At 37.8% G+C, this 12,837-nt stretch overlaps 1 protein-coding gene across 5 annotated transcripts in view; it reads right to left on the reverse strand.

Moving 5' to 3' along the window:
* AP2B1 (adaptor related protein complex 2 subunit beta 1) overlaps positions 1–12,837 on the reverse strand; it is a 137,720-nt gene that overhangs the window by 90,654 nt on the left and 34,229 nt on the right. For all 5 annotated transcript variants that reach the window (XM_036269961.1, XM_036269959.1, XM_036269960.1 and 2 more), the window contains 4 exons: positions 5,270–5,460; positions 2,688–2,909; positions 1,878–1,998; positions 1,511–1,606 (listed from right to left, as the gene is read on the reverse strand). In XM_036269961.1, the coding sequence (XP_036125854.1) occupies positions 1,511–1,606; positions 1,878–1,998; positions 2,688–2,909; positions 5,270–5,460 (630 nt within the window). The remainder of the gene's footprint in view (positions 1–1,510; positions 1,607–1,877; positions 1,999–2,687; positions 2,910–5,269; positions 5,461–12,837) is intronic.

Here is a 12,837-nt window from a genome sequence, read left to right on the forward strand (position 1 = left end):
GAGGCCATCGTCAATTTCAACAAATTTTTGAATGAGGAGAAACAAAGGGAGCACTGGTAACTGATGAAGCAGGGCAATGTAAATTGTAGCCAATTTTCCCTATTAAAATGTTGCAACCAAGCTATAAACAACTCAGCACTCTAAAACCATAGTCTCTTCAAGACTTTCAAGTAGCCCAACTAGCGTGGCTCAGTGGGTTGAGCATCAGTCCCATGGACTGAGAGGTCCCCGTTGGATTCCCGGTCAGGTACATGCCCAGGTTGTGGGTTGTGGGCTAGACCACCAGTAGGGGGTGTGCAAGAGGCAGCCAATCAATGTGTCTCTCTCACATCAATGTTTCTCTCTCTCTCTCTCTCTCTCTCCCTCCCTCCCTCCCTCCCTCCCTCCTTCCCTCCTTCCCACTCTATCTGAAGATAAATGGAAAAATATCCTTGGGTGAGGGTTAAAATAAATAAAACCTATTATTAAAAAAAATATAATAGCCCTGGCCGGTTTGGCTCAGCGGTTGGAGCATCGGTCTGAAGACCAGAGAGTCCCGAGAGTCTCGGGTTCAGTTCCCACTAGGGGCATGTACCAAAATAAAATAAAATAAATAAAAAAGCAAACTGTGTATAGACATGTAACCATCACCACACAATTCTCCAGATAATTAAATTCAAACTGCAGAAATAAAAAATTATAATTCATAACCCCAGAGATTCAAGAAGCTACTAGAACCACAAAGAAATAAATGCTATGAAAAAAGTACCAACAATAAAAAGGAACTAGAGGATGTATGGAATGATGGCTGTATAGATGTCAAGAAAGAAATCAGTCAGACTGGAGCAAGCAAGAGGACAAAGGACTGAAAGAGAAACAGGTCTAAGACAAAAAGAGGTTTCAACATTTGACATTATGCTTGAAAAGCTGGAAAAGATAGGAGTGCAATGAAAACACACAATGAAAGAAAAAAAAAGTTTATTATAGAAATGTCAGAAAAAAACAAGTCTCTGTAAGAAAAGAAAACCATTTTCTTTGAATGGGTCCTACATCTTTCATCATAATATGCATAACAAGTTTTGCAAGCCTGTAGTTCACAGAACAAGAAATACAGACATATTATTTTCAATTTACAAAGATAATCAATATAGGAACAAAAAAACTCATGATATAACTATACTGGAAAAAAGAAGGGAAGAAGTAGAAAAGATGGATTATATGAACTAAGCTGCTCATCTCATAGCAGAAAGTTAACAATGTCTATAATTGGTAAATCAATAAATAACAGCATAAGCATATTATTTAGAGAGATATGAAACTATCTCTAAAGAATAACTAAAACCAGAAACATAACTAAAATGACTACCTCTGGAAGAGTGGAACCAGGGATAGCTGTTTTTCATTAAATATTCTTTAATATTTTAACTATGAGCTTTATTATTTTGATAAACTTTAAAAATGCATCTTAAAGAAAGGAGTAAAGAACATTCAGAATCCCATAACATGATCACAACTACCACTGGACACTTGCCTCCACCTTGATGGCACACCGTCCAATGGCCCGCACAGCTTTGCGAACAAAGTCAACATCCACTTCTGTGGCATATTCCTTCAGCTCTGCCAGAACCTGTTAAAAATCACAGACAATAGCGTGGTGAAGGCCTGGGGCAGGGAGGGAACTGGGGGGCAGACAGTGGGGACAAAAAAGGAGAAACATATGTAATACTCTCAACAATAAAGATTTTTTAAAATGTTACTGAAAGTAACATAAATAAATAAATCCAGAAAGTGAACAAGCATTAAGGATTCTCAAAAAGCAGTTTAATGGTGTAGCTTTCTCTGAAGTCCAGACCTTCAGATCTAAGTCATTATAAACTTGAATCTACATAATGTCTGACCTGAGCAATATTGGCTTGGGATGCCAAACGAATCATGATGTCCAGCTTCTCCAGTTTAACATAGATGGGATCATTATACTTCACAAAGAAGACTTTTATTTCTTGCTTTAAGATTTCAGGCCTGTGATACACAGAAACATAAGATAAGGAAGATGAGGCATTTATAGGTATCTCCTTCTGAGTCAGTATTAATATCTAATCTATGCTTCCTCCAACCCCACCCACCACAGGAAAAAAACTCACAAACTTCCCTTACATTCCTCTATTCTTATCAGTTCCATTTAGCAGACTAGTTTTTGTTTTGTTTGTTAATCTTCACCCGAGGATATCTTTCCATTGCAGGACCCCAACTAGGGCCAGGGACAAACCATAACCGAGGTATGTGCCCCTGACCAGAATTGAGCCCGCGACTCATTGGCCCGTGGGCTGATGCTCAACTGCTGAGCCGAACCGGCCAGGGTTAGCAGGCTAGTTTTATTCTTTAAAGGGTCAGGGTACACACAGTCAAGAACTGCTGGAAAAATAGCAACCTGGCTCTACACAATGGCCTGAACCATATTAAGCAGGCACTAGCTAGTATGCTATTAAGAGACCCTTCAGAAAACAAACTGCATTGTAAAGAAATAACAGGTATTTATTATAGGAATACTCCAAAATCAATTGTTAGACTCCTGACCAAGTTGTTCAGCATACAACATTCTCATTTCTACACATTAAAAAAGAACTCAACACTGGCCTCTTTAATATTGGTATTATTAAGTTTAATTCAAAACTACAAACACTTTAATCACCAATTCATTTTTTCCCAACCTTTTCTGTACAATCAGGTTGATGTTCCTCAGAGCGACATACTGCACCTCTGGCTCCCCAGACAGCAAAGTGACAAGTGGAGGGGCCAACTTCTTCAGCAGCATATTGTAGTAGTCAGAGTCTTTGGGTAACAACTCCAGAAATTTCATTAGGACTTTTACTGCTGAGAGCACCACTGCTGAGTTGGCATGAGATAGCCGGGGAGTTACTCGCTCACAGATGCTAAGGGATAAAAAAGGAAAATTAACATCTTGAATTATAATTTCTTTGCTCAATCCAGTCTACAAGGCAATGTGTCAGAGTCCCATGGCCCAAGTATCAAGAAATTAGAAAATCAGTTAGAAAAGTCAAAGCTCCATGCGTAGGTAAAATTGGGATCCAACATTGCAGAAGCCTCATTCCCAGCAAACTACAGACAGAGCAGGGATATCAGAAGACTTCAGAAAACCAGCAATAAGAAACGTTCAAACTGGAAGGAAACTAGCCAATACCCAAAGCACTTGAAGTTCACACCATTTACCTTCCAGTTTTACAGTCCTCTCTGTCTCCCCATATTATGCAAGGGCTCCCTGACTCACAGCCCATTTCTCCTCAACCTACAGGAAGTCAAATTAAGCATTCTGAGAGTTATTTCATACTAAGAGGTATCAACCAACTGTGGTTGAAGGTTTCACTGTTAAGATGCAGGAGGAGGTAGGTTGGCAGGGAAAACTACCCAACCGTTTGCCTTCAGAATAAGAGGAGAATCTCTGAAAGGGTTTTTATTTGTTGTTTTTTAACAACAGTACACCATTGTAATATTCTCCCTCTCTTCTCCTAGCCCCTGCCACCTACACTTAAATGCCTCATGAAATCTTGAATATTTAATTATCTGTTGAAGGGTCTTCAGAAATTAACCTAATTTTTAAAAAATTTATCTTTATTGTTGAAAGTATTACACATGTTCTTCCTGTACCCTGATGGGAAATGGAACTGGTGACCTCCTGATGCAGATGCTGCTGACCCAACTGAGCCACACCAGCCAGGCAGAAATTAAGCTAATTTTGATAGTCCTTGGACAATGCAAGTGGCTACTGACTATACTCAGTTAAAGATATAAGGTAAGTATGCTGTGTTTCTTTCCCTCCCTCCTATACCTGAGGTCTTTATACAAATGCTACCTTCTCAGTGAGATCTTCCCTGACCACCCTTTTATAAATACAACTCATCCCAAAATGCCCAGCATATCTGAGGTCTCTTCCCTACTTTATCTTTCTCATCAGCACTTATAATCTGACATATTATATATCTATACTTCTGCCCCATCCATCAGAATTAAGTGTTCTACGATGGCTATGACTTGTCTATCCACTGCTGTATCTTTAGGGCCTAGAACAGTGCCTAGTACATAACATGGGCTCAATGAATACTTCCTGAGTGAATGGTGAATAAGTGTGAGATATCAATGACCAATAGAAAATAAATTCTATGTAAAGTTCTTTCCAGAAGATATCTGTACTTTCAATGATGGAAGGAAACCATCAGGGCAAACTTTAGCTAAGCCCAAAAGAAACAATTTCCCAGACAAGCAAAGAGCACTTACGTTATAGAAGCTTGAACTTCAGTCAGGCAAGAAAGGTTTCCTATCTACCATACTAAAATGTCAACTTAATGAAGAGCCTACATTTCTTTAAAAGTACTTTGCCTAGTACAATGCCTATATACACAAAATGCTCAATAAAAACTGGTGACAGCCATGGCCAGTGTGGCTCAGTTGGCTGGAGCATTGTCCTATGCACCGAAAGGTTGCAGGTTTGATTCCTGGCCAGGGTACATATCTGGGTAGAGGGTTTCATTCCTGGTCAGGGCACAAAAGGGGGGAGGGGAAGTGATCTATGTTTCTGTCTCACATAGATGTTTCTCTCTCTCCCAACACCCCTCTAAAAATCAACAAACATATCCTTGGGTAAGGATTAAATTAGAAAACAAAATTTTAAATTGGTGATAATTCCAACTCTGTAAACTAAAATATATGTATGTGTATATGAAATGTAATAGTCAATTTCTGATAGTAAAGGAAAATTTGCAACACTACAGTGGTAAAGGGCTGAGCCAAACAATCCAGGTGTGCCTTCCCAAATCTCCAAATTCAGACTGACGTAATTTCTATAGCTAATGGAAAACATCATATATTCTGATGGCTTCAACACACTTTCTCTAGTACTGAATTATAGGTATAGCTCAACTCAATAACTAGTATCAAGCCAATTACTATGTATCTAATGGAATAAATATTTTGTCACTACAATGACAGACACTCAAAAACCTTTGTCATATGGCTAGGAACTGCTATATGGGAGCTGTTAGACCATGATGAGGAAGATTTTAGCACAGCATAACTATACCTTTCAAATAAGAAATGAAAAATACACATCTCTTAGAAAGAATTATTTCTGCATGGTTTACTCCACTACCTAAAATGTTCCTAAATCTGATAAGAAAATACTATGGGAATAGCAGTATCTATCCTATTAGCTACTGATCTTCTTCAACATAACAGACTTTTATTATAATATAGACACTATCCAGCAAAACAGACTGACCTCTGAGCCTCCCGGTCATCTTTAGGGTTGTAATTGGACAGACAGTCCAGGATGAAAATCTGGCCCCACTCAGTACACTCATTCAGAGCTGTCAGCAGCTTATTAATGTTCTGTGGGTTCAGATCAAGTAAGTTGCTGTTTGGGTGAGATTCACTGATTTCAGATAATGCTGCTACAGCATTAGCCACCACCTGGGAAAGAAGCAGATATGACCTTAATTTACCAAGAACAGTACAACTATGGACAATCACTTAATCTTCTCTGGATCGTAGATCTCAACTCATAACCATTCCCGAATATTTTACCTAGTCAACTAGAAACAGATAAACTATATTTGAAACGACCGCGATAGAGTGAAGCGACACAAGTCGAGGCGGAGAGTGGCGAAGGACAACTATATATAAATAAAGAATCCTACTTCATGGAAATTCATTTATCGCAGTAGAATCTGGAACTGATTGACCACAACAAACGAGGGCTGACTGTACTTTCAAAACATATATTAAGCCCAGCCGGTGTGGCTCAGGAGACTGAGCATCATCCTAGGGACTGAGAGGTCCTGGTTCAATTCCCGGTTGAGGCACATGCCCGGGTTGCAGGCTCAATCCCCAGTAGAAGATGTGCAGGAGACAGCCGATCGACGTTTGTCTCTCACATCGATTTTTTTTTTTTTTTTTATATTTTGTTCAGATAGAGTGGGAGAGAGAGAGAGAGAGAGAGAGAGAGAAACATCGACGTGAAAGGAACACATCGAGTGGTTGCCACCCTCACAACCCAACCAGGGTCGGGGACAAACTGCAACCGAGGTACATGCCCTTTGCGGGAACCGAACAAGCCGACGCTCTAACCGCTGAGCCAAACCGGCCAGGGCTCACATCGATGTTTGTCTCTCACATCGATGTTTCTATCTCTCCATTCCTCTATCTCTAAAAAAATCAATAAAAATAAATTTATAAAAACCAAACATATATTAAACCATCAGTGATGGCATATACAGCTTCCTAATGGTCAGACAACCCAGAATTAAAACAATTCATATATAAGTAGAAAGTAACACATAACTATTAAAACATTAACAATTTTAATAGTACTCAAAACTATCAATAGAATCAAGACATAAACAGCTAAAAAAAAAAAGCAGTGAAGTTTCAATATGAAACGCATACATTAGGCAATGAAGAGAAAAATCTAGGCCAAATAATTTTATAGGTGAATGGGTGTGCATCTATTGGGTGAGGGGATGGGGGGATGAGTAGTGGTGGGGAGATGATACCGCCAATCATATCATACGTCTTAGAGTAAGAAAATTTGACCTTGAAACCCTAGATTCCTATTATATGATGCTGGGAAGAACACATAATCTCTGTGGAATTTTTAATTTCCCCATCTGAAAAGCAGAGACAATTTAATCTACCTCACAGATTAGCTTTAGTTTGAGGTTAAAATCAGATAACATATGTATAAATTCTTTCAACAAAGCCTTATACAAAACAAAGGTAGTAATATTATAATTCGTAAGTTGTAGAGTTTTTCACATTAACATCTCTGAAGTTTGGATCCATTTTATAAATAATGGCACATCAGTTTAATGTAATTTTCTTTCACGTAATACAGAAAATAATAAAGCATCTTAGAATCAATGGCATCTTAGCATCAATGAAATATGGTATCTCAAATTTATCCTTCTTCAGGCAGTATAAAATAAAAAATTGCTACCAAAGAAATTACACTTGTATCCTGATTACCGATCTGGGAATTCACATTAGTTGCAAGAAAAAAAGTAAAATACTCTACGGAAATTATAGATATTTCTAATATAACTAAAAACCAACAACCAATGAATGTAATTTCAAACCTGCAAACACACCCACCCAAATAAATAAAAATGACATTGCAGCCCTGTACAGGTAAATTTAAAACCATATTTTGCAGTGAGGCTCCATATAAATATTCTGTAAGTATAAATAAGATGTTATAGGAGATAGCGGCTTTAGAAATTATGCATATTGAAAAGATTCTCCAAAATGGGAAGAACTCAGTTAGTTCTTACTAAAGTCCCTTGCTAACATTTTAGAAACTAAGAGTTGTTCAATGATTATCCTTTTACTAGCAAGAAAAGAAACATAATGGGCATGATTTAGCTATTGATTTTAATATCCACATTATCTGGGCAGTCTGTAGATTATCCCAGCATATAATTTTACCTAGAAGATAAAAGTCTAGTGAGTATGATTGTTTAAAAATCAAATAATACACTTGTGACAATATCTATTATTATGTTAAGGGTAATGAATGTCACAAAGGGAATCATCTTCATCTATAATTTAGTGATCAGAACAAAAATTCCAAAATGAAAAATCAAAGGCTCATTTGGTTAAGTACGATTAAGGATATAATATTTTATTGTTAGTAAAACAAATGAGGAAGAATTATCTAGTCCACCTACATGGTAGGCTGTATAAGGCTCTTTCCTAACTTAATTCTTGTTTGCTATCTCCACCACCAAACATGGGATTTAGTGAAAAATAAAAGGCATAAGGAGTGAAATAATAATCCCCTCCATATCTCAGTGCTTTCCATACAGGGAAATTATATTTTATTCCCCAGGTATAACACGTGATAGACCCAATTATAGTACAATATAGTATAGTACAGTATAGGGTGGAAAAACTTTTTTCTGCCAAGGACCACTTGGATATTTCTAACATCATTCTTGGGTCATACAAAATTATCAACTTAAAAATTAGCCTGCTGCCCTTACACCAATGAGTAATGGTTTCAATCCTGGTCAAAGGCACGTACCTTGGTTTTGGTTTGTCTCCGGCCCTGTTCAGGGTCATGCGGCAGGATACCAGATGGTGTGTGTCTCTCTCTCCCTCTTTCTTCCTCCCTCCCACTCTATCTGAAGATAAATAGAAAAATATCCTCGGATGAGGATTAAAAAAAAAATCAGCCTGCTATATTTGGTCAGGCTAATTTGGTGAGGTGTGTGATGTTAGCTGGTATTGATTTCACAGGCTGGGCGTTCCCTATCCCTAGAAGGGATCAAAATGTCACTAGAAGACCAAATACCTGTTTTCATCTATTGCTGCAAACAAATGCCCGGTCTTGATTTCCGGTTTTCCAAAATAAGCATCCTACTACAACTTACCATTTCTGCCAGTAAAATCCTTTTAATGTTTTAAAAAAAAAGTTAAATATAAGATCTGTTAATAGGAAATATAGAAGAAAGGGTGAGAAGTGAAGGAATTAAAACCATTGGGAGGCCCTGGCCGGTTTGACTCAGCGGTTGGAGCGTCAGCCTGCGGACCAGGGAGTCCTGGGTTCGGTTCCTGCTAGGAGCACATACTAAAAAAAAACACTGGGGAGGAAAGAGAACAGAAGGATGCTGAACAGAATGAACAATTAAAATTCCTGTTATTGTCATAGGCGATTAGAAATTAAATCAAGTGTATAATGCAGCTAATGGAGTATATGTTCTGGTGGCAAAATAGGCAATTTCCACTTATTACCACATTAAAACAAACAAACAAACAAACAAACAAAAGAAATAGGGAAAAGTCAGTTTAATTAAAAGATCCACACGATCTCACTTATTTGTGGAACATAGTAAACTAAATATGCTGTCGACCAAAAGAGATCCAGAATCATAGAAGTAGGGAACAGACTGACAAACCTCAGAGGGATGGGAGTGGGAGGGGTGGGAAGAGATAAACCAAAGAACTTATATGCACAACCAATCAACAAGGACACAAGGCTGGGGAAGGCAGGAGGGGGATGGGAGCAGGAAGGAGAGAGTCAATTGGGAAAACAGAGGGACAGCTGTAATACTTTCAACAATAAAATAGAATAAAATAAAAATAACAAAAAAATTATTTAAACAAAAAAATAAATTTAAAAATCCAATGAGATCAGATTATAGGATTATGTTAAGAAAAGCTCGACATCACTGCCAGTCACTAAGCCAATGACCAACCAGAGGAGATGATGCATTCCCCAATAGCAAAGCTGTACTTTTCCTCTAAAACTCTTAGAAGTTTCTTCTATTCTACCCTTCCACTTGCATCTCCTAATCATCACATTCAGATTATGTTTTCAGAAAGTGAAGTGGGCCCATAAGAGACTGCTTAGAGTTCTCCCAGTCAGTGAGCCATGTTTCTTTAATGGAAACTTAAAATAGACTAAACATACTGACTCTAAGGTAGATGAAGAAAAAGGCTGACTTAAAGACAGCAACTGAGTGGCTAGTATATATAGGATAAGTCACTTGTCAATATTTATACTGTTACTTTTGAATTTTAGACTATGTACATGGTACATATATTGTCTACTTTAAAAAATAAACCTTAAAACTTAACATTTACTTCCTCTTCCCAGAGAGCCTCCCCCAAAATATAATTCAATATCACAAAAGAACAAATTTGACCCTTGCAGTAATTGCCTTGATTATTGGTGTATTAAAACAAAGGTTAAAAAAACTTCTATGCATGTATGTGTAACCAATGGACACAGACGACAATGCTTGGGGGCGGGGGTAGGATCAGGAGGAGGGTGTCTGTGGGGGGTGGGGGGAGGAGAAACATCTGTAACAAAAATAAATTTAAAAAAAACAACCAAAGGTTGTATCTGTCTCACTTGAACCCTCACATATAACATTTTTCATGAATTTGAACACATGAAACATTTTTCCCTCTAGAATATTGGCATTTCTCTTAGGAAACACTACCATGAAGAGAACAATGGCCTTTCAACTATAATCTCAAAAAAATTAGAGTTCCCAAGAAAGGAGGGAGGGAGGAAGGGAGGGAGGGAGGGAGGGAGGGAGGGAGGGAAGGAAGGAAGGAAGGAAGGAAGGAGGGAAGGAAGGAAGGAAGGAAGGAAGGAAGGAAGGAAGGAAGGAAGGAAGGAAGGAAGAAAGAAAGAGAAGAAAGGAAAAGAAAGAAAAGAAAGAAAAGAAAAGAATAAGGTTTCTTTTTTTTTAATTCTCACCTGTAGATATTTTTCTATTTATCTTCAGATAGAGTGGGAGGGAAAGAAAGGGAGAGAGAAAAACATCAACGTGAGAGAGATACACCGACTGGTTGCCTCCCACAGGACCCCGACCAGCCAGGGACTGAACCACAACTGAAGTACATGCCCTTGACCAGAACCCATGATCACTGATTCATGGGCCGACACTCTACTGCTTAGCCAAATCCGCCAGGGCTAAATAAGGTTTCTTGAGTTCTATCAGTACATTAGCTATTTTATAAAAAGCTGGTATCTAGGCTACAAAGGAATACGTCCATAGCTTAAAAAAAAATTTTTTTTTAATTCATCTTGCTTGTCAATTATGGTAAATTTATTCTTTGGGGGACTGCAACTAAACAGTCCTCCTCCTCATTCCACCCTACCAAACCCCACCTAGGCCTACTTATAATATGTCTACTTTATGAATACAGATGTTAAAAACACACACACACACACAAACACAAATAAAAGCCCATATAGAGATATATGTGAAATCATACTCAATACTAGACAAATTTTTCTCTGCCTTAACTACAGACTTCTATTCAATTTGATAGTTCCTATATACCAGCGGTTCTCAACCTCCTTAATGCCGTGGCTCTCTAATACAGTTCCTCATGTTGTATGTGGGAGTATCTGCATGTGGGTGGACCCACCAGGAGATGGATAGAGGAGCGGTGTCTCAGTTCCTAAGACCATTGGAAATAGTGTTTTCCGATGGTCTTAGGCGAGTCCTGTGAAAGGGTTGTTCGACCCCCAAAGGGGTTGCAACCCACAGGCTGAGAACCGTTGCTATATACCCTTGGAATCTGCCGAATTATTTTTAAGGTATGCAATCTGTGCTTTGACTTACTTGATACTATACCTAATAGAGTGAGTCGCACAAAGAAATAAGAGTAACATTTACTCTGTCCCATTAATCCTCACAGCAACTCTGAGGTAGTTACAGATAAGAAAAGAAGCTTTTTAAATAAATTTCTAAATATAAGATTAAAAAAATTCAGTGACTTGCTTAGTCACCACAGCCAGAAAGGAAGAGTGCTTGAATATGAACTCAAGTTCTGTATCTGATTCCCGTGTCTGAGTACTAATCATTCTGCATCCAACTTACAGAAGTTCTAAGAGCTATGAACTTAAACTGGGAGAAAAGGAAAGAAAAATCAGAGTTGGGAGAAGATACTATAATCAAAATATTATTTCCAGGCAAAGGTGACATGCTGATTTAAACGAGAAAAATTTATTCTTCTACTTCATATATTTCAGAGATAATCATATCCTGGCAGCAAGAGGCAAGATTTATTATCTAACTATAAAATCTGATTTATAAGCTACCCCTATCTTACATGCAGAAAATCTGAAGACATAAATTTAGTCTCATTTTCCCCCCCCCAAAAAGGAGCAAACTGGAGTGATGGATATGATTAGAATAAAAATGATCTTGTCTAAAAGAACTCCAGAGGGAATCTAGATATACACTGGGAGTGGAGTATCTCAGACAGAAACTCCTTTATGAGAAAGTTCTCGAATTCTCCTGTCCCTTTGAATGATTTTCATCCAGCAATCTAATTTCACTATTTTCACAGCTTCAGAACCCAGGAAAGACACCACTTTCCAGTACAGTTTCTTCCTCCTATTAACTAATTACTACTTTTACTTCTAGCAATGACCTTCAAGGTCACACACTCTGAACAGATTAATGCTTCTGTTTTCCCATTCAATTTACAATCCTTTTGGCTGATGCCCCTGAAGACCTCTGACTATAGTGAAAGCAACAGAATTGACCAAAACTATTAGGATGAGACATATAGGTGGTTTACATATTTTCATCCTCCTAAAAATCAGCAATGGTTTAGAATCTCCTTTTCTGCTTTAGGGAGTTGTCTCAAGTGACATAATGAACAGAGCAGGGTGTTACTTGTTGAAAGCATGTTTCCATCATTATCATCTCCTTAAGGACACAATGACTACATGGTACCAGTTAATTTTATTTTCCCCTCAAACAAAAACTTAAGAGCTCATGCTTTAATCTAAGACAATGTACAGAATGCCAATTGATAATATGCTAACTATATTACATTCTATAATATAGTTTTTCCCCCCATCTTCTTCCCCAGAATGAGTAAATTGAGTCATTTCATTATGGCAAGAAAGTCTGAATATATGGTAACAATAAAGACTTACAAATAAGTCTCAATAAAATTCAATACTTAAGTGGCTTAAAATGTAGTCTGACAAAATGCAAATATTTTCAAAGCCAAAACACTACAAATAAACATCAACAAGTAGACAAAAATGCATTCCTAAGAATCAGTTACTTGGTCTATAAACACTAGAACTACACTAAAGTGTGCTACAACATGAATAAAACAAAAAATTATCACACCACATATCTCCCTTTTGAGAGAAAAGTAAATCCCTTGCCAAATTTAAGCCTTGAGATCATCTTAAAGGGGACACTAAGAAATGAATGAGCCTGAGCCATGGTCTTTTAGGCCCACTACTGAATTACTATGTATAACAGATCCAGTTTCCAGGGTTTTGCTGATGAAAACTGCTTT

Source organism: Molossus molossus, unplaced genomic scaffold (genome assembly GCF_014108415.1).
Source record: "Molossus molossus isolate mMolMol1 unplaced genomic scaffold, mMolMol1.p scaffold_m16_p_19, whole genome shotgun sequence".
In the NCBI taxonomy this organism is placed as follows: domain Eukaryota; kingdom Metazoa; phylum Chordata; class Mammalia; order Chiroptera; family Molossidae; genus Molossus; species Molossus molossus.